The sequence below is a fragment of the Protopterus annectens genome, chromosome 3.part0, assembly GCF_019279795.1.
Source record: "Protopterus annectens isolate FY-2018-M chromosome 3.part0, PAN1.0, whole genome shotgun sequence".
Classification (NCBI taxonomy): Eukaryota; Metazoa; Chordata; order Ceratodontiformes; family Protopteridae; genus Protopterus; species Protopterus annectens.
This window is the reverse complement of record NC_056731.1, coordinates 152,417,134-152,438,405: the sequence shown is the minus strand read 5'-3', so window position 1 is coordinate 152,438,405 and position 21,272 is coordinate 152,417,134. Positions and strand designations below refer to the sequence as shown.

The 21,272-nt window shown below is 39.0% G+C and overlaps 1 protein-coding gene across 1 annotated transcript in view; it reads right to left on the bottom strand.

Annotated features, from left to right (window-relative positions):
• Positions 1 to 4,682: 4,682 nt before the first annotated feature.
• Positions 4,683 to 21,272, bottom strand: part of BFSP2 (beaded filament structural protein 2) — a 234,103-nt gene continuing 217,513 nt past the window's right edge. Inside the window, exon 7 of the mRNA XM_044066099.1 lies at positions 4,683 to 4,919. Within this exon, the coding sequence (XP_043922034.1) occupies positions 4,913 to 4,919 (7 nt within the window). The 3' untranslated portion in view covers positions 4,683 to 4,912. The remainder of the gene's footprint in view (positions 4,920 to 21,272) is intronic.

The following is a 21,272-nucleotide window of genomic DNA, read 5'->3' as shown; positions in this document are numbered from 1 at the left end:
TTTTTTCAGTGACCCTGATTGTGAGGTCATAGCAGACCAGCAAAGATCCAGGTATTACTTCACATTCTTTTTTGCTTAGTTCCAAAGAAGATCAAATATCTTCAGCCAGTTCTAGACCTAAACAGCCTAAATAAGTTTGTCCCTCCCTAAAAATTCTGGAAAGTCATGATAAAGTCAGCTGTTCTTGCTTGTCTAAAGAAGATGAAGTGTGCTGTTTGGACCACCAAGATACCTAGTGCATATAAACGTCACAAAAGAATCAAGGAAGATTTTATGCTTACAGGTAGTAGTCAGTCACAGTCAGTTTTTAGCACTTCTTTGTGGTCCCACCTCAGTCTGCAAGATGTTTACCAAGTGCATTGTATTGTAACAGTGAATGAGAGACTGCAAAGGGATAGGGTATTTCCTTAGTTGTATGAACTGCTCCTAGACACTCCTGTGATGCAGTTCCTAATGTCAGCACAGGAGTCTGCACTACAGCTGTTCTACTCATTAGTGATTGCAGTTTATGCTGTGTAATCATTGAAATCTCAGATGTATGAGTTGTACTCTAAACATACTGTCATACAACACTGGTCTACCACAGAAATAATTTCTTCCAGTTCAGTGAGACATGGTCTCAACTGTTTTAGTTCAACACAGTTTCAGCATCCCTGCACCTCAAGGCTTTGTGTCTAATGGCAGCTATAGTTTACTTGTTTCCTCTTGCCAAATTTCATATGAGGATTCTAGAGTGGGCACTCAAGAAGCAATGGTCATAAAACACAGACTTTTTTTATCTCAGATAAGGATCCATAGATCTTCTAAGATAAATCTACATCGGTGGTACATATGTTGTAATTTATTCTGGGCAGCCATCTCTCACTGTGGCTGTCACCATGGATGCCTCAGCAATATGTTGGGTAAGTAGTCCAAGATGACTGGCTACATGTGTAAAGGCCAGTATACACACAAATGCTTTGGAGAGGAAGACAGTTCTCCTTACTCTATAGACCTCACAACACTCCATTATACAGGTTACCATTGCAATCCATAACAGCATTATGGCTGGGGTATGCTGTATAAACCAGCAAGGTGTAACTCATTCATATCCCCTGCAGTGAGGAGCTGTGAGGGTAATGGAATAGGTTATGTCAACCGTTTGCTTTCTGGTAGATACCTATCTTACTATGTAAGGCATTTGTCTTGCAGACAGGCTCAGATATTGTTTGCTGATGTCACATGAGTGGTCCCCCATCATATTTGTCATATAAAAGCTGTTCTGTCACTGGGGAAGCCTTGCTACAATCTATATGCATCTCCAAGCAACACCAAATGCTGCAGCTGTTACTATCTAATCATTCTGCATTGAAAGCAATCCAGTGACACTGTTGTCAAGATATGCCCACCGCAGGGCTCCTCTGTCTATTCCCCATTTCCCCTTATACCTAGGTTTATTCAGAAAACCAAACAGAACAAGCCCAAAGTCTTTCTCGTCACCCTGCTTTGGCACTGAGAAGTGTGGGGTCCCTCTGCTTTGGCTTCAACTTCTGAAGGAGCAGCTTTGCTTGAAGACCTTCAGAACCCTGCTTGCAAACCTGTCCAGGAAGTCTCACCAGGTGTATTCGTCTATCTGGTTATTCACATGGTTATTCCACTTCTATTGATGGCGAAGGACAAAGCATAGACATTCAAGGGTAATCTATATGTTTTACTTCTGCTAAAAAAACTATTAGCAGAAAAATGTATAAATGTAAATGGACATGTTTTTTCTACTTGGGTTACTTCCAAGAGGTTAGATCCATTTTCACTCCTGGTGCCAGCTCTCTTAAAAGTGCACATCAAAACTTTAATGCAGGTCTTAGCTACTTCAGTATCAAAGTTCTTTACTGTGGTCCTAATTTCCATTAAGGATTCCGCAGGTTCCTCTTTGACTTCACCTAAGGCTTTTCTAAGATTGCTTCCAAATCAGTCCCCTCTATTATGGACCTGATGCCTCTATAGAATTCATATTTTACATAGGAAACATTGGCTGCACCTTCTTTTCAACAAACCTCAAAGGTGGGCATAAAATATGTTGATTGGAAATCTCATTTTCTTTTGACAGTCAGGATTTATTGTATTAAACCCCTATACCTAGTCTTTCATGAATATGGAGTGGTTCTGTGGGAAAGAGTTTTATGTCTAAAGTAGCCACTGAGTCAAATTTAAATCAGTTACTTAACCACCCTGTATTTTTTCTCAAACTGCTTCATTAAGGGAAGTATGTAATGCATTGTATGGTTGTAGATAGGCAATAATGTTTTTGTGGGGAAAGGAAAAAAATGTTCAGATAGGTTCTTCTTGTTTCCTATGTCAGTAACAAAATTAGACAGCAAAGCCTTTTAAAGTCACTTTAATCAAGTCGCTTTTACAGTATATTAAGTTTTGTTATACAAATAATAACAAGGATTTACCAGTCACTTATGAAACATTCCCCTAGTTCTATGGCCTCATCAGAAGTATTTTTCAGAAATGGGTTCTTAGGTGATGTATGTGTAGCTGCATCCTGGACTTGCATGAATACTCACAAGATGTGATCTTGAAGCATAGGTCTTTCTTGAGGGCCTCAGTTATTTCAGGTATGTTTTCACAATGCCACCCAGGAGGACAGACTTGGGACATTGTTCTGATGGTGCTAAAGAAGGTGATACTCCCCTTCCAAACCATGTCCTTTGGCAGACAAAGACTAGAAGTGTCCGCATTTTGCTTGTGTTCTGTGTCATGAGCCCAGTTTATTTCTTTCCTTTATGCTTCATACACAAGCAGCACACGGAAGAGTTAGAAAGGGTAGTTAAAGGTTGGGAAAGTATTATGCAGTGAGTTAATTCCTGAAATGTAATCCAGAGGGTAATGAAGAAAGTGAATCAAAACCATGCAGCTCTATCATTATGTTTAGTACACAACTCAAATGTATATCATTATTTAGTGACTTAAATCATCAGTGATGTAACAGAAAACCAAAAATGTTGTGGAGCAGACCAAAGCTACGAGCCAGAAATATGTCCATGCTGTGAAAGTCTGGACAGTTAAGAGGTATGCTGTCAGGTGTCGTCTAAAGGAATTAATGTGAAATTAAGATGTCTCCCATCATTCAAAGCATTCTGCCTGCTCTGTAACTTAGGTTAGCTAAAGGTCAAAACTTAATAGAATCCCAAGAGATATGTTGTAATATTGTAAAAAGTGCAATCCATGGATGTGTAAATCTCTCATTTGTTAGACATGAGTTCAGTCATGGGTACTATTTGGAGTTTTTCATGTTAATATCTGAAAGGGTCAATGCTGTCAATGTCAGGCAGTACTGTGGTACTTTTATTCTTTAAAAGCACAGAGACAAGCATTCTTAATCATTTGCTATAAAGTACTGAGTCTGGCAACAGATAAACTGTAATCTTTATTATAGTCCGACACATTCCAGGCCTGCACAACTGCTCGCTGAACTAAGTAACTTCAGGCTAAATTAAAGTATGCATGTATTCACAAGTTGAAGCTAGAAGTGCTGCAGCTATGGGTGACCCTAGAGTTGGACATTTGTTCTAAAGCCATAGACATCATACTTTTCACTTTCTGTTCTGTGGAGCTAGGGCAAGTTTTTAAAATGTTTGGGTGAGATGCACTCTTCCTGATGTGAAAAAGAGAAATTATCAGTATCCTCCATAATTTCCTTTAATCATTTATTTCCATGTTCTCATTTTACCTTTTCACACCATCACACACACAGGCATATATATGGACAGTTTTGAGCACAGCCAGTTCACTTGCTCATATCTTTGAGGGTCCCAGTGAAAAGCAGTATTGGCACTGGATGGACAGACACACACCATGCAGAAAGCACAACAGTTGGGAACCAGGCTGGAAAATCAAGAGCTGTAAAGCTAACTGTTATACCAGTGTGAATCTGCTAGTTATAATTAGAAAATGAAAAAGGTCCAGTCCTCCTGGCATTTTTAATGGATGGTTGCTGCAGCTTTTGAAATTGCTTCCATAACTTGACCATCCACATCCCATGCAGTGTTAACAGAGATGAAAACCAGTGCCAGTCACCTGACTCTGAGTGCCATATTTCACATTTAATGCCTGAATCAACTTGGCAAAGGTACATTTTGATTTGTGGCCTTCAGTGCATTTAATGTATTATCAAGATTGCAGTAGTTATTGCTGATGATCCATCTTTTGGCCATTTGTACTTTCCATGAACTTGCAAAATGGAGGACAGTAGCCTGCACTTTTACATCTGAAACCCTGAGTCTGAGGCTCAGGGTTTGTTGGCTATTCTGAAACATCTGATTTACCCCTGAATGAAGCATCTACATGTGTAGATTAATTTTAATTTTGCTGTACACTGATTTTAATTACCACTTCTTTTCAAAAGATCTCCAGTCATGAGCAACCATTCCTTATTTTTCAGAGACAAACAATACCATTTATATGCTATATACCGAACATTATTTCATAGCATATTTTGAATGGAGCTCTTATCTTGTCTGTTAATTTCCAAAGTGTTGCAGGCCAAGAAAATGCTGCTTGGAAAGTTGGATAGCTTGTTTAAATATTATCTGGCCATCTGTAGGGTATATTATGCTTTGGATGAAGAAACTGATAAACAGTGGAATGATTAGGCCAGCAGCAATCTAAAATACAAACTAATCAAAACAATGCAACAATAATGATCAAAATATTTTATTGCAAACACCACCTCAAGCAAATCAGAAACAAAACTTTTTGTTTTAGTAACTGGATTTCAGTGACAATACCTTCCAGTTCCTGTACTTTTAGTGTTACTAGACTATTAAGCATTTTTTAGTAGTTAGAGATAATGTTAAAATGTAGGAATGATGATCCTCTCCATTTTGTACACAAGTTCTGCAGTATCTTTTAATCTAGGACTGCATCATTACAATCTGTAAAAAAATAAAAAAAAAAACATTGTTTTATGATTACTTAGTAAATGGTCAGAATTCCTACAGTATACCATTTATATTTATTCTAAAATAATAATACTCACTAGAGGTAAATGTGAAAACCTTCTGCCTACTTCCATTGACACACATTCCTCAGACTGCAGTGCTAATGCTACCAGTTAGGAGTAGTCACTTATTACATTTAAATCTAGCTCATTGTAACTTAACGATAATTTGCTCACTACAAAATCATTATGCTGAAATTCCTAATGATATCACTGATGCCTTCAGTCTGTTCCTACCCTTTTAGGTCTATTGTGCTATGCATTCCGATTAATATGGTAAAAAGAGGGGATGTGAGCAGCTGTTTTGGGACTGATTATACATTATACTGTTTATAGGTATGTACTATATGACTGTTCTACCACTAAAAGCTTAACAACTCAAAAAACATATTATATTATAAAAAGTGCAATGCACAGATGTATACATCTCTCAAGAATGGAAAATTAAAATGTGACTGTGTGAGATTTTTTCCCTCAAAAACATTATGCACATTCCAAGGCCACAGCCAGTACAAATAATTCTTCCATATCACTGCATTTTTCAGAGTTAGTTAATTTAGGTGTTATGCAGCTGTGCAACTTCACTCTCCTACAGAGAAAAAAAAAACCTGTGTGTGTGTTTGTGTGTGTGTGTGTGTGTGTGTGTGTGTGTGTGTGTGTGTGTGTGTGCTTGCAAGTATGTATAATATATAATTCTAGATATATATATATATATATATATATATATATATGTGGGATTAATGGATTACTTTGACTATGTATGTGTGTGTGTGATATATATATATATATATATATATATATATATGCATTACTTTGACTCTGTGTGTGTGTGTGTGTGTGTGTGTGTGTGTGTATATATATATATATATATATATATATATATATATATATATATATATAGGTCTAAGATTATTCACTGAAAGCACATTTCACTGAAACACATTTGACTGTGCACAATTCACTGAAAACTCAATTCACTGAAACACATTTTACTGAAAGTTATATATGGCCTTTTCCCCACTGTAGTGGGATCCTGGAGTTAGAATATATACTAAGGGGGGGGGTGTGGGGATCATAGCCCCCACCTATTTTAAATATTTTGAACTATACACATGGATACTTGCAATTTCAATAAATTACTCTTTTCTAAACTTAATATATATCCAAACTATGTGGGGGGGGCTATGTCCCCCACCCCCTTACTATATATATATATATATATATATATATATATATATACACTAACTCCAGGGTTGCACTACAGTGGGGAAAAGACCATATATAACCTTCAGTGAAATGTGTTTCAGTGAATTGTGCTTTCAGTGACTTGTGCACAGTCATTTGACTTTCAGTGAAATGTGCTTTCAGTGAATAGTCCTAGACCCATATATATATATATATATATATATATATATATATATATATATATATATATATATATATATATATATATATATATATATATATACATATATACACATACACACCCACATATATACAGTGGATATGAAAATGTATGCACCCCTGTTAAAATGCCAGGTTTTTGTGATATAAAAAATGAGACCACAATAAATCATTTCAGAACTTTTCCCACCTTTAATGTGACCTATAACCTGTACAATTCAATTGACAGACAAAGACATCTGTTAGAGGAAAAATAAAAATTATACAATAAGCTGGTTGCATAAGTGTGCACACCCTTAAACTAATCCTTTGTTGGAGCACCTTGGTGCTTTGCCCACTAGATCCAAGATGCTCAGGACGGGAATGGCCCAGCAGTTTGTATTTGACCCATAGCTGTACAAAATTCTAGCATGAGTATGTGATAGATGGGTATGCATAATGGTTGTTTTTTTCCCCTACAGCTGCAGAGGAGAGAGCTGGCAACATGGAAGTCAATGTAGACAGACTGGCGAGGCTGTGCCAAGAGTCTGGCAAGTACAGATCTATCTTGCAGTATATAGTGCAATAAATAAGGAGTACATTGTTTACTGCCAGTAGGTATAGTGTGTTCTGAGTGTACTGAATAAAGTTTGTCGGACCAATATTGCTATACGTGGCTAATGCCAGGGGCTGTGTAATAGAGATGAAGGCAGCAAACAAGCTACTATGGATGAAAGGAAGGCAATACTGAACTAATACTGTGTAGGAATAAACCTGCTAATAAACTGCACTCTGAGTGCTACTGTACAGGTAATAAATGACATTCATTCATCATCTACAAGATAAGCAGTACTACTGAATGTAAAATCTTCACTGTAATAATCCACTGTGTCATGTTACCCAAAATAAAGATTATTACCACAAACTGTTGTGTTTAATCTGGTATGTTGTTGAAGAAATACAATGTGTACAGGTGCTTCACAGCAAATAAGGCTTTGATGGCGTGCATTAACTGAGGTTGGTCTGATAACCAGCTGTTAAGCAAAACTGTAGATTGTGGAGCTGTAAAACAAGATATAAATGAAATATGAAATATGTCATGCACTAAGATCTGAACCTTGAATAGTAATATGTAATGTATTATAGTGTGTCCCCTGCAACATTGCCTTATATTAACCTTTGCATTTCAGATTTATGTAGTCCTAAATGTGGCTATGCTGATGCAGGCAAGTATGAGAGTGTAATAGGTGGAGACTGCAAATATATGATGTCCAAATGTATTTGGGTCAGGTTTGCAACCCATCACCCTGCTAGGGTCTGTACAGATCACACATATTCACATCTACTAGGGGTTAAATGTGTGCACCTGCTTTCAAGGTATTAATACACAGCACACTATCTGTCATGCATGAATCTCAAGCATGTATGTTCAACTGTCACTACAGTCTTTTGTGACACTCCACTTAGATTACAAGGGCAGATTGTGTAACCAAGTGTGTATTAGGCAGAAATCAGTTGAGAAACAGACAACAGTTCCCATTAGCTCAGTGTGATGAGAAACAGATATGTCACTCATTTTTTCACACACAGACCATGGTTGGAATCCAGGGAGAGGTACTAAGATGTGTTTATACTTACACTCAAGTAATCCTAAATATTTGTAGAAACAGTCAGGCAGTGTTAAGAGATATTTTCTCCACAGGTCTTACAGGTAAAGAAATGATTGTAGTGCTTGTATGAAGGGTATACTAATAAACTGTGTACAGCTGTTCCAGTGTCCAGCCCCATGCCTACAAATGCAACCAGATAAGTACATAAGCCATGCACTCTTCCCAATACATGTCTCTCAAGTGTGATGCTGTCATAGTTAATGATCTCTGTTGCCAATAACCTTGGACATAGATATGAATCCAGTTGAAGTATGCCAGTAGCACACACACAACATCAGTGCAGGGTACACCTTGTTAGTCATATATGTAATCCTGATATGTACTAGAGTCCCCTCTAGTCATGTATCTAGAGTTCTCACAGTTTGCCCCATACCATTCCAGGTTGACCGCTTAACAGGTATGTGCATGCTACAGAAGCTTTAGGCCACAGGTAGATATAAAGTGAGGGCAGACCTGTAGAGTGTTGAGCAGTGTTGTGAAAAATATAAGTCTATACAGTTGTTAATTGACTTTTTTCTCTCCCTCCACCCCCTATCTGCATCAATAATTATTATTCATATACTACGGGTATGTTGTTCTCAATGCCTAATGTTGGGACTTGTGTTCTATTATTGTTCATATATTTAATTGGTTGCATATTAACATACCTTGTTCAAATACCATTGTTGGTAGCCTCTTGCTGTAAATGTAACTGGGATACTATTAAAATACTGACTGTTATTCCATTTATGCATGTGTTCTATTTGCTATGCAGTTGTTTCAATTATATTGTTCTGGGTTAATTGAAATACCCATGCTGTTATAACTAATTTTGAAATGTTTTGTTCATGACTAACCAGTGCATTTTGAAAAACTTCAACACCACAGCAAGTTTGGGAAGGCAGATCCTAGTGGATCCACTTGCCTCTCCTTATCTGGCCGTGGAAATGGGCTCTAGCATATCTGGGACCCAACCTGGAACTGCCTCCTCCACTGGTCCTGCACCACCCTCGGGTGGAGCCACCTCAGGGGACAGGGCTTGTCCCCCATGGGTGCGGGTGGGAGAGGACCCAGTCACCCAAAAACAGTTTCAAGGCATGGTGTGCATGGTCATCCAGACAGACTTGGATGTATGCCTGCGTCAGATCAAGGGCAGACTGGTGCACCTCAAGGGGTAGCCTGCTCCTGTTGTCCAGCCCCCAGCACAGCCACCTTTGAGGTTGTGAAGGGGCAGTGGTGACTGCCATGGATGGGGACCTCAGTCCTACTGTTTCCATCTGGGGGCACATGGGCCTCCAATTCCCAAGCACCCTCCCTGTCCAAGGTGTTTACCCCCTCATGTGTCATACACTGCCTCTGTCTGCTGTCTTGTCTGTCTGAAAAAGCAATGTCTCCTACCCAATCTATCTCCCCAAACATACCTACAACTCTTCTGCAACATCCTACTCTCACCTTAAAAAAAAAAAAACAGGGATCTGTCCCTCAAAAAAAATTTCCCATACATACCTCTCCATTTTGCTCCCACATACATTGATGTTAACCAATTTACCTTTGAATTACTCAACAAATGTATGTCAGCTGCACTCTTCCCCGTGGGGTGTGAGGCTGTAAATTCCAAATTGCACACATCATTCACAGCTGCTGTTGCAGAAGAAATGGAGAGCTATGGTCCTTTCCTACACCCATCCTGCACATCCCTAGCTGCTTTTCATAATGTTTTATTCCCTGCTTGCCCCCATTTCACCACTTTCCTATCACCTTTTTTTCTTTTCTTGAAATTAGTGCAGGTTTAAGCAGCACAAAGCACCTCTTTGCATCACTTAGTATCATGCAAACTCACTTAAAACTGTTTTAATCACCCTATCTCAATCAGCCCCTGTTATGCCCAGCAACAAAATAGCCAGCTCTGGTAGGTCTCAAACCCAGGCCCCTGTACACTATAGCCACAGCAACGTACCACTCTGCCAAATCAGCTGTGGAAATAATGCTTTTTCAAACATATCATGCATTGCAGTCATTTAAACTTAGGGAAAAAGAGATATCACTGCCATTTCAAATATATCATGCATTACAGTCATTTAAACTTAGGGAAAAAGAGATATCACTGCCAAGTTTTGAACCCAGGACCTTGTGCACTACAGTTAGAGCAGTGTACCACTACACCAAAATCAGCTGTAGGACTTTGTAATGCTTTTTCAAACATATCATGCCATCATAGTCATGTAACATTAGAGAAAAAAAAGACAAAGCTGAAGAGTCATGAACACAGGACCTTCTGAACTACAGTCACAACAACACACCATTCCACCAAATCAGCTATTGGGAATTATTGATGCATATACCGCTCAACCTCTTAGTGCAAGAAATGGGGGACAAAGGCCCAACAATAGGCACATACTTTACATATTGCACTTATAAATATAAGAAAGTTGCTAGAGTAACATGGTTTGTTTTAACATGCATTTTCTGAAGGATTTGAAGTCTGTAACTCAAAGCTCTGTCATTTAGTGCTGTCAGACCTCGGATTATCCCAGTTATTTGCCAGAAAATAACAAATATTCTGAGAAACAGACCAAAAATATGAGCACAAAATCCGGGCACTCTGTGAAAATATGTGCAGTTTTTAGTATACTGATGCATTTGTAAATTTATCAGGCAGTACAGGGATATACATTTAGGGAGAAAAACATCACTGCCAAATTATGAACACAGAACCATTTGAACTGCAGTTAAGGCAACATACCAGTAGGTCAACTGACCTCTTGAGTACAGCAAATGATTTTATGAACAGATCCTGATAGCCAGTCACACACTACTCCAGTATATAGTGGCCCAATTCACAGTGTACCTGGGCCTCTGCCACAGACACAGAACCAGTACACAGACGAATAAATGCTGCAAAGTGTCACATGGCTGTACAGATTTTCACAGAATGTTCAGGGTTATGCGTCATATTTATGGCCAGTTTATCATAACATTTGTGGTATACTGCTAAATCACTGGGATGATACCAAGAATGAAGTTACTAAATAATAATATACATTTGAGTGCCACACTTCAAATCCCTCAGAAAATGTATGTCAAAACAAGCCCTGTTACTCTAGCAATTTTCTAAGGTTATGGCAACAGTATTTAAAATATCTCCCTATTTTTCCCCTTTGTCGACACATTTTGTCGTGCTTTGTCCACATTTCTTATGTTAACAGGTTGAGAGGTATGCAGACATAGCATGCAAAACTGTGGACACAGCACATCAATCCAAACAGTGGACAGTATTTACATCTACCCTCTGTGATGCTGTAGCTACCAGACCTCCATAATGTCCTCTTCACAGGCCATGAAAAGGGGCAAGGTCCACATGAAGGCCTTAATTATAGCACAGTGTTGCCAAGCCATTAGCTAATGGGAATGCAACCCAACTGTTCTGGATGCAGTTAGCAAATGGGAGCAACAGATTGGTGTGCAGACCATCACCTGTTCATGAGCATTAGCTACAAAAGGCAAGCTGCTGCCTATGCTAAACAGGTCTGACACTTTCTTCAGGAAGACAGACTGTGGATTTATTGTGACAAAGTAGTGCACTATACCACGTACGTCAAACAATTAAGTATGTAATGGAATGCAGATGGAGGGATGCAGTCATGGGAAACAGGAATTTAAACAGTAGGTCTCAATAACACTTCATGGGCTGACATGTTGCTGTTAGTCTGCTGCCCAGCACCTACAGCCACCCCTGATGGCTATGTCTGCAGCATACCTCTGAACTGTACTGATTTTTTGCAGAATGTCCTGATTTTGCCAAACATTTTTGGTCAGTTTTGCATAAAATTGTGTTTTTTCTGGCAAATTAGTGGCTAATCATTAAAGACTGAAGTTAGAAAATAATGACAGTTCAGTGTCAGTCTTCATACTCTTCAGAAAAATCATGCTAATGCAAAACCTGTTATTCTAACAACGTTCTAAGTTTGTAAGAGTGATATTTAGAAACTGTCCCTATTTTTGGCCTTTGTCACACTTTTATTTATGGCTTTGTCCAGATTTCTTGCTCTAACAGGTTGAGAGGTATGGTCTGCAGTAACACAGATTACAACTCTGGCCCCTGAGTCATCCCCAGCAAGGATCAGCTCACATATGACTACTACTGGATTGTCTGTTGTACAATACTGACTGTGACACTGCCAGCCCAGCTAACTGGGATGTTGTAAATAATCATGTTATTTGTGAATATTTATATGATACATATGCATGTCTTACAAGTGTAAAAGACCTATATATGTTATGTGGATATTAAACAACTTGTGCAGAAGTATGTAGGTTGAACGGTATATTATGTACTGAGCTCATACCTTACTGTTGTCCATAGGTTTGCAGACGGACCGCATGTTTGCCTTATATTTTTACTCACTTACTCCTACATGTGTTTTGTCTGGCAAATCAATGGCAAATGGTTAGAGAAAGAAATCATAAACTGATAGCACACATGTGAATGCCAGATGTCATATCCTTCAGATAACTCATGCAAATCCAAAACCTAGTATTCTATTAACTGCCTAAGTGTATAAGAGCAATATTTATAAAGTGCCACTAAGTGTTGGCCTTTGTCCAGATGTCTTGTTGTAAAAGGTTACTGGCATAAAACAGAAATGTATATAAAGTATTACTTGTGCACATGTATGTATTAATAGTTGAAGCTGGAAGCCTCAGACATACAGATATAAGTTGGAAAACATCAAGTAAATAATCTGAACTTGTTTTACAAATGTGTTATCCCAGTTTCACTGCAGCAAGCAGACATAAATGTCTGCAGCTAGAGGTTTTTGTATTGCCTTGAAACATAAATAATTACTAGTATAAAAACAAAACACAGGAGTACGAATAGGCAGAGCAAAGTTATCCACATCAGCGGAACTAGTGACACTCGCTAATCACTAGGCAGGCAGTTTTCACTTCAACATCAAAAATTCAGTCTTCTCATGGATTAAAACATCAGTATTTATATCAGCAAACAAACGATTGGCAAGCGCTTTCACCCAAAGGGCTTCTTCAAGCCAAAATACTGAACTATTTAAAACACACAATATATATGCTGTTCAGAATGACATCATATCCTGCAATTAGCTAATTAACAAATAACGGAGTAACATGTCTAAATAAAATGCTTTCGTACTGATAGCAGAGATTAAAAATATACAGTCATGAACACTTGTCAATCAATCAGAGCCTACTATATATGTGTATATAAAAAATATACATAAGAACTAAAACACATTAGATCAACTTAATAAATATAAAAATATACATATAAAAACTTGTATAAAAAACAAAATTCATATAAACAAACATATATCTATAACACTAAACTAAGCCCTAATCCTCCTGCCTTTGAGCATGGGTCTCAGGGGTACCCTATCATTTAAGCCGGGTTCCCTATCTGCTCTCAACCTAATTATCCATTTAGTCTCACTTTGTTCCATAAAAGTCATGATATCACCTCTCCTAATGGTGGGTTGATTGTACAACTAGAAATTTAAACTTGTGCTCTAAAGATGTACCTAATACATGTTTAGAGAGAGTGTTCCTAATCGACTTAATATGGATGTTATATTGATTCTCTCTCATCCTATCCATGAGTCTTCTGTCTGTCTTGCCAACATAAAACACTGGACAAGACAGGCAGGTAGCCAGGTAGACAACATGCTCTATATCACAACTAGCTGTAGGATAAAAATGAAAACTTTGCTGACTAATGGGATGTATAAAAATTGCTGTGCTATCTATCAGATGGCAAAAATTACAATTTCTACATGGTCTAGTAAAACCAGCAGAGGGGTGTGTTATATGACTGTACCTATCTGACTGGCACAACATCCTGTGAAGATGCATACAATTTTTATATGTAAACTTTGGAACATCTCCTACTATATCTCGAATTAGTGGATCAACAGTTAATATGCCCCAGTATTTAAGGTAAGTATTCCTAATATCATTAATATCTTGTGTATAAAAAACTGAGACTCTAGTCTCTTGTTTATGCTCTATTAAGTTACTCAATAAATTGCTATCTTCAGTCATAACTTCAGTTCTTTCCATAAAGTATGGAGACGCTCGACCTCTCCTGAGCGTATCCACTCCCATAAAACCTTCTTCTATCTCCTTAGGATCATACGCTCTATCCATTAATTGATTATGTAAGCTAGTCAATTCATCATAAAAACCCACCTCAGTGGGATTGAGACGTGATACCCGCATTGCTTGTCCTCTCACTATATTTTTAAAAACAAACCTAGGATGCATGCTGGTTCTATGTAATAAAGAATTCCTATAACAGGACTTCCTGAATACCCCTGTATTCAGCAAACCACTGGGAAGTCTTTCCACAAAAACATCCAGGAAAGAAACTGAGGTTCTAGAAGCATCCATCATAAACTTCAAAAATGAAGTCAATTAATTGATCTGTTCCAAGAAACTAAATAATTCATCTTTGCTGGCTGTCCAAACCAAAAACAAATCATCAACAAAATGCACACAGAACCTAACAGACCTCTTAAAAATCTCTAACTCAAACAGGCAATGCCTCTCCCAGTCAGCCATCACCAAGTTGGCGTAGCTATTGGCACACGAGGTGCCTATAGCCACGCCATCTTTTTGAATGTAAACCTTATCATTAAAAGGTAAATATATTATTGACCAACACAATGTGCAACAACTTGCACAAAGTATCTATCAATAAATCAAGAGATGCAGAATTCCTTTCCAAACATCTACGCACGCATTCAATGCCTTCACTATTAGGAATACAAGGATTGAACATCCAAGGTAACTAACCGATATGGCATGTCCAGGGGTAGCTTGGCCATCTTCTCATAAAGCATCAACAAAAATTGTTTGGTATCTTTCAAAATGTGTTCATACGTATTAACTACTGGACTGAATTTGGATTCTAAATAGATGGAAATAGGTTCCGTTACCCAACCTCGACCAGCAACTATAGGCCATTTCTTATGCTTATTATCATTGTTATGTCTATGGTATGGCAACTTAAAACCGAAGTTAAGATTGGCATTGAAGTCACTTAGATGTGATTCTAGTATTAGTATTAGACCAGCAGATAAGGGGGGCCCTGTGGTTGTAATGAATAGATCCAGCTATATAGAAATTATGGAGGACATGTTAACTGACCCACAATTTTATCATCGAATAGCTTTGAGTCAAGTGGAGAAATGTATCAATAGTGTTTTGTGTTCTCTCATAGATCTATTGAATGATGGGATGATTACTGAAAAGCTAAATGATTTCTTCTTGGTTGAGTTTCCTTTAATACCAAAGATACAAGGTATGCCCAAAATACACAAACATCCATCTCAACCACCTATGAAGCCTATAGTTGCTGGCCAAGGTTGGGTAATGGAAAATCCTTGTTTACCACTATTCCTAATAGTGAAGGCATTCATAGAACCAGCATGCATCCTAGGTTTGTTTTTAAAAATATAGTGAGAGGACAAGCAATGCGGGTATCATGTCTCAATCCTACTGAGGTGGGTTTTTATGATGAATTGACTAGCTTACATAATCAATTAATGGATAGAGCATATGATCCTAAGGAGATAGAAGAAGGTTTTATGGGAGTGGATACGCTCAGGAGAGGTCGAGCGTCTCCATACTTTATGGAAAGAACTGAAGTTATGACTGAAGAGAGTAATTTATTGAGTAACTTAATAGAGCATAAACAAGAGACTAGAGTCTCAATTTTTTATACAAAAGATATTAATGATATTAGGAATTCTTACCTTAAATACTGAGGCATATTACCTGTTGATCCATTTATTTGAGATATAGTAGGAGATGTTCCAAAGTTTACATATAAAAATTGTATGCATCTTCACAGGATGTTGTGCCAGTCAGATAGGTACAGTCATATAACACACCCCTCTGTTGGTTTTACTAGACCATGTAGGAATTGTAATTTTTGCCATCTGATAGATAGCACAGCAATTTTTATACATCCCATTAGTCAGCAATGTTTTCATTTTTATCCTACAGCTAGTTGTGATACAGAGCATGTTGTCTACCTGGCTACCTGTGTGTCTTGTCCAGCATTTTATGTTGGCAAGACAGATAGAAGACTCAAGGATAGGATGAGAGAGCATCAATGTAACATCCATATTAAGTCGATTAGGAACACTCTCTCTAAACATGTATTAGGTATATAAAACCAGAAAAATAGGTGTGGACCTCTTGGGTTTTCGATCCTGAGTGATGCCTGCCTGGAGGGAAGGAATAACCAATTTTACAAAGCCTTTCACTCTTGATCCTAAACGGTGAACAGATTTCTACGTGTAGTCGGTGGTGGAGCTAGCTCTAAAAAGAGCTGTTTTAGCCCTGTGGACAGCTGGAGCTCTATATAGAGCTGTTACAGATCTCTATGAGCTCTGAGAAGAGCTGTTTTGTGTTTAGAATGCCCTTTTGGGCAGATGCGGTAGTTCTAAAAAGAACTGTTTTGTTTGGTTCACCGAAGCTGTGTCTGTGCCTCCGGCTGGTCTTACCGAAGCTGATACAGATTTCTGTGAGCTCTGAGAAGGGCTGATTTGTGTTTTGAATGCCCGTTCAGGTGTTGGTGGTGGCTCTAATAAGAACTTTTTTGTTTTATTCTTCAATGTGTCTCTGGTTGCTCTTACCAGAGCTTTTGCAGATCTCTGTGAGCTCTGAGAAGAGCTGTTTGGTGTACTGTGAGCTCTGAGAAGAGCTGTTTGGTGTAAGGTGCAGATCCACATGAGCTCTGAAAAGAGCTGTTTTGTGTATGGACACAATGGGCTCTGGGAAGAGCTGCTGTTGTGTCCTTCGGTGTTCCGCGGTGGTGTCGATCTCCATTGTCCTTCTTCTTGAACAGATCTTCGGTTCTTTTGCTATGTGTGAGTCCTAAAAAGGACTATTTGTGCACTCCCCAAGCGCTGGTCAGAATGACCTGAGAGCTGTTGCTGTGCTGCTTTTATGCTCCTGTGGAGGGGCATGGTTGAGAGATGTCCAATGAGAAGTGACTAGTTGGGGGTGTGGCCTTAGTAGGCCTACAAGGTGAAGACGGACCTGGTTGGAAGCATCTCATTCCTCTTATTTAGTTCCTTTTTATTAACCAGCTACTTGTTCATATGTGCCATTCCTAACCTCTAGCAATGCGTTGGAGCCTTTTGCTTTGTCACGATTATACCTATGTTTGAAAAAAACTGTACTAAAACTTAAATTTAAATGTAAATGTAACCAAAAAATAAAAAATAAAAATAAAAAAATTAAAATTGAACTGTAAAACTCTGGGGTTACTGACTATAGTTCTAAATTTAGACTTGCCACTACCATCTGTAAAACAATGGAAGCAAGCTTGGTTCTGAGAAAGATTCTGAGATGTCCGGCGCTTTCGGGGCAGATAGGAAGGTAGCCTGTCTGCCGCTCCTTCATCAGGGAGAGCGTACATTAGGTAGTAAAAAGTTAACTGTAGTTTGATATTGAAATTTTACCTTTTAAATTAAAAATAATTAAAAGTTGAGCTAACATTTGTAACTTTTGTGAGGGCTGATACATTAACTTACTGTAATTTTAGTTCTGCTTATAAACAATTAATGTTCAAAAAATGAATACATTATGCCTTATACCAGTGAGAAAACAGTGAGCGAAATATATAGCATATCTTACTAGGAGCTGATTAGTTGTAGTTAGCATGGTTAAGTGCCCTGAGGTTCAGGACTGGGGTGATGGTCTCCATGTAGTTGAGACCTGGAGGGTGCCTTGCTTCAAGTTGTATCTGCCAGATAAGTTCTTTTTTCTCTAATCTTGAATTGAAGTCCCCATTGAAAGGGATCTTCTCCAGCTGTTCGAGTATCAGGAACTTAAATCTTTCATGTCCTGTTTTTTTTGTTGTGTGTGTTGCTAGTTTATTTGTCAGTATCTTGTGCCTGATGTCATATAGGTGTTTGGCAATCCTGGTTTTGAGGGCATTGATGGTCTTGCCCATGTAGAAGGCTTGACATTTGCAGCAGTTTGCTCTGTAGACCACACCTTCTGTGTTGCAGCCTCCGAATGCTCTTGTGGTTATTGTTTTTTTGTTGTTGGGGCAGTAGAAGCGGTCCGTGCCTGCCATGTATTTACAGTAGAAGCAGGGGGATAAGTCACTACACGGATAGGTGCCGTATCTGTCGAGTTGTCTTGGTGGGGGTCTCTCAAGGTGGTCTTTTAAGTTGGGTCCTCTTTTTATCATGAACCCTGGTGCTTCAGGGAAGATGTGTCCAAAAGATCTGTTTGAAGTGATGATGGTCCAGTTTTCACGGATGATCTTTTGTATGTCCTTATAGTCCATGGAGAAATGTAAAATAAAGTTGAGCCTATATTTGTTTTCATACCTGTTTTTAGTCCCTAGGCTCTGTTGAAGTATGAATGTTTTTTCCTTTCTGTTGTTCGTGATGGGGCCCAGAATCTGGTGTAGAGTCCTGTCCATGTAGCCTCTGGCCAGGAAATCATTTTCCAGGTCTTTAATGTTGTGGAGAAAGTCGTTAAGGTCTTTGGTGATTCTGGAGATTCTGAGTCCCTGTGATTTTATCACGTTTCTTTTGAGCTTGTATGGGTGCATGCTGCTGCTGTGGAGTAAAAAGTTTACTCTTGTAGGTTTCCTGTACAAGTTGTGGTTGAAGTCGTTGCTGCTGGTGTTCTTGGAAAGGAGCAGGTCCAGGAATTCGACTTGTATTGGGCTGGTTTTGGTGGTGAACCTGAGGAAGCTGGTGCTGCTGTTGATGTGGTCTAGGAAGTCCTGTAGTTTCTGGGGGGTCCCATTCCAAACTAAAAAGATGTCGTCAATGAAATGGAAGTAGCACCCCATGTCCTTGTAGAACTCCGAGTTGTATACGTGGTCTTCTTCCCATTTTCTTAAAGCCGTGTTAGCTAGGCTTGGGGCCATGGCTGCTCCCATTGCAATTCCTGTGGCTTGTCGGTAGGTTTGACCATTGAAGCAGAAGTAGTTGTTGTTGAGAATAAGTGAGAGGATTTAGGTACATCTTTAGAGCACAAGTTTAAATTTCTAGTTGTACAAATCAATCAACCCACCATTAGGATAGGTGATGTCATGAATTTTACGGAACAAAGTGAGACTAAATGGATAATTAGGTTGAGAGCAGATAGGGAACCTGGCATAAATGATAGGGTACCCCTGAGACCCATGCTCAAAGGCAGGAGGCTTAGGGCTTAGTTTAGTGTTATAGATATATGTTTGTTTATATGAATTTTGTTTTTTATACAAGTTTTTATATGTATATTTTTATATTTATTAAGTTGGTCTAATGTGTTTTAGTTCTTATGTATATTTTTTATATACACATATATAGTAGGCTCTGATTGATTGACATGTGTTTATGACTGTATATTTTTCATCTCTGCTATCAGTAAGAAAGCATTTCATTTAGACATGCTACTCCGTTATTTGTTGATTAGTTAATTGCAGGATATGATGTCATTCTGAAGAGCATATATATTGGGTGTTTTAAATAGTTCAGTATTTTGGCTTGAAGAAGCCCTTTGTGTGAGGGACAATCGGGGCAGACATTGTGACCTTGCATACATACCCCTTGACACAGCTAGCTAGTCTTCATACATGTCACCTGGGTGTTCTGTAGGACCATAGGTTTACAGATACAGAGGAGGTTACTAGAGTACTGGCCATGGGTCCTTCACAAGCCTAGCCATCACATTATCCCCAACAGAATCACCCATCAGCACCTGTTACCCCTGCCATTACTGGACACTTATTAAAGCCCAAGGACAGATGTTTTTCATTCCCATCCACTCAAGCTTGATGCAGCTGATGAGGGTATGCATGGTGCTGTGTTTGACATGTTTGGGGAGTACATTCCAGACACAGGGCAGACTCTGGTAGCCAAACCTGACTCTCCAGCATGTGTGTCTGCTATCTCATATGTGAGTCAGGCCTGTCATGCTGGTAATGCACATGGAGTGCTATTCTTGTGCATGGCGCAGCTGTTGAAGGGCTAAGCACAACATTGCCATCTTGGCATGCCACAGACACCTGTGGATAACCTGACCAGTACTGATTACAGGCTGTCTGCGTGGAACAAGTGTTGAGCGCCATGGCTGACTTTTGTGGGTGTTAACATAGCCTTTACAGATTCTGCAGATGTCTGCATAGGTGCATAGCGGACTAGTTATGCTGCTAATGTATTGTTGTACTGACTAAGGACTATTCAGAGGTAATGTCCACCTTTTGGCTGGATGGGGTCCCTTTATCTATGTGGTGAACCACATATAAGCAATTCCTGATGACTACCAATACTTGTTGCCCAGGTCAGTCATCGCAGTCTGTGTGTTTATGGGGTTGGTGCTGATGTGGGAAATACTGGGGACATGTCCTTGCCATATGGCATGCTGACGTTGTCTGCATTTAGCTTGAGGCTAGAACCTTGACAACATTCCATACCCACTGTATGGCCCATTGCAGTGGGTTAGCAGTTTCTGGCTCAATAACAGACTGCAAAATACTTACAGTTCACACAGCCTTAGGCTGTACCTACGTATGTGTGTGGTACCAATTAGCATTCATACCTATATACATGTTGGTTATTGGGAGCAGCAGATAGTCACAGGGCCTTTACATGTTTGCATATTGCACACACATAGGTGACACAGAATGTGTTTGTGACATCAAATGTGGAGTGTGGGACATGACTTGTAGTAACGTGACAGTTGTCAGGACATACCATGCCCACAGCAAGTGCAACACACAGGACCTCCTCTGGTTTGCTACTATGACACCTTCTTTGTGTGACATTACCTTAGCTTACACTATTTGTCATAACATTAAGATACTTCTGATGTACAATAACTACTCTATGCAATCAGTACAGAACTGTATGACATTTTTGTTGTCCTACACTCTTGGGACCTCTTTACTGTTTCAGTTGTTGTTACAGATCACATCTTGCCAAACATGGACTGCAATCTGCAGGGTGGTTCAAATGGTGGCCATACCTGTGACCTCTGCGTATGTCTGCAGATTGTCCTGATGTTTGACACATACTTTCTTTCCGTCTGTCATAAAATTGTGGTTTTGTGGCAAACTGTAGGAAAATCATGACAGACTAACATTGCAGACTGATGATGGATATTACCATGTAACAACACATACCCTTTGGAAAGTGCATTCAAATGCATGACCTGTTCTGGTATCTGCTTTCTATGCGTGTCACAGCAATATGTGATAGTTGTGC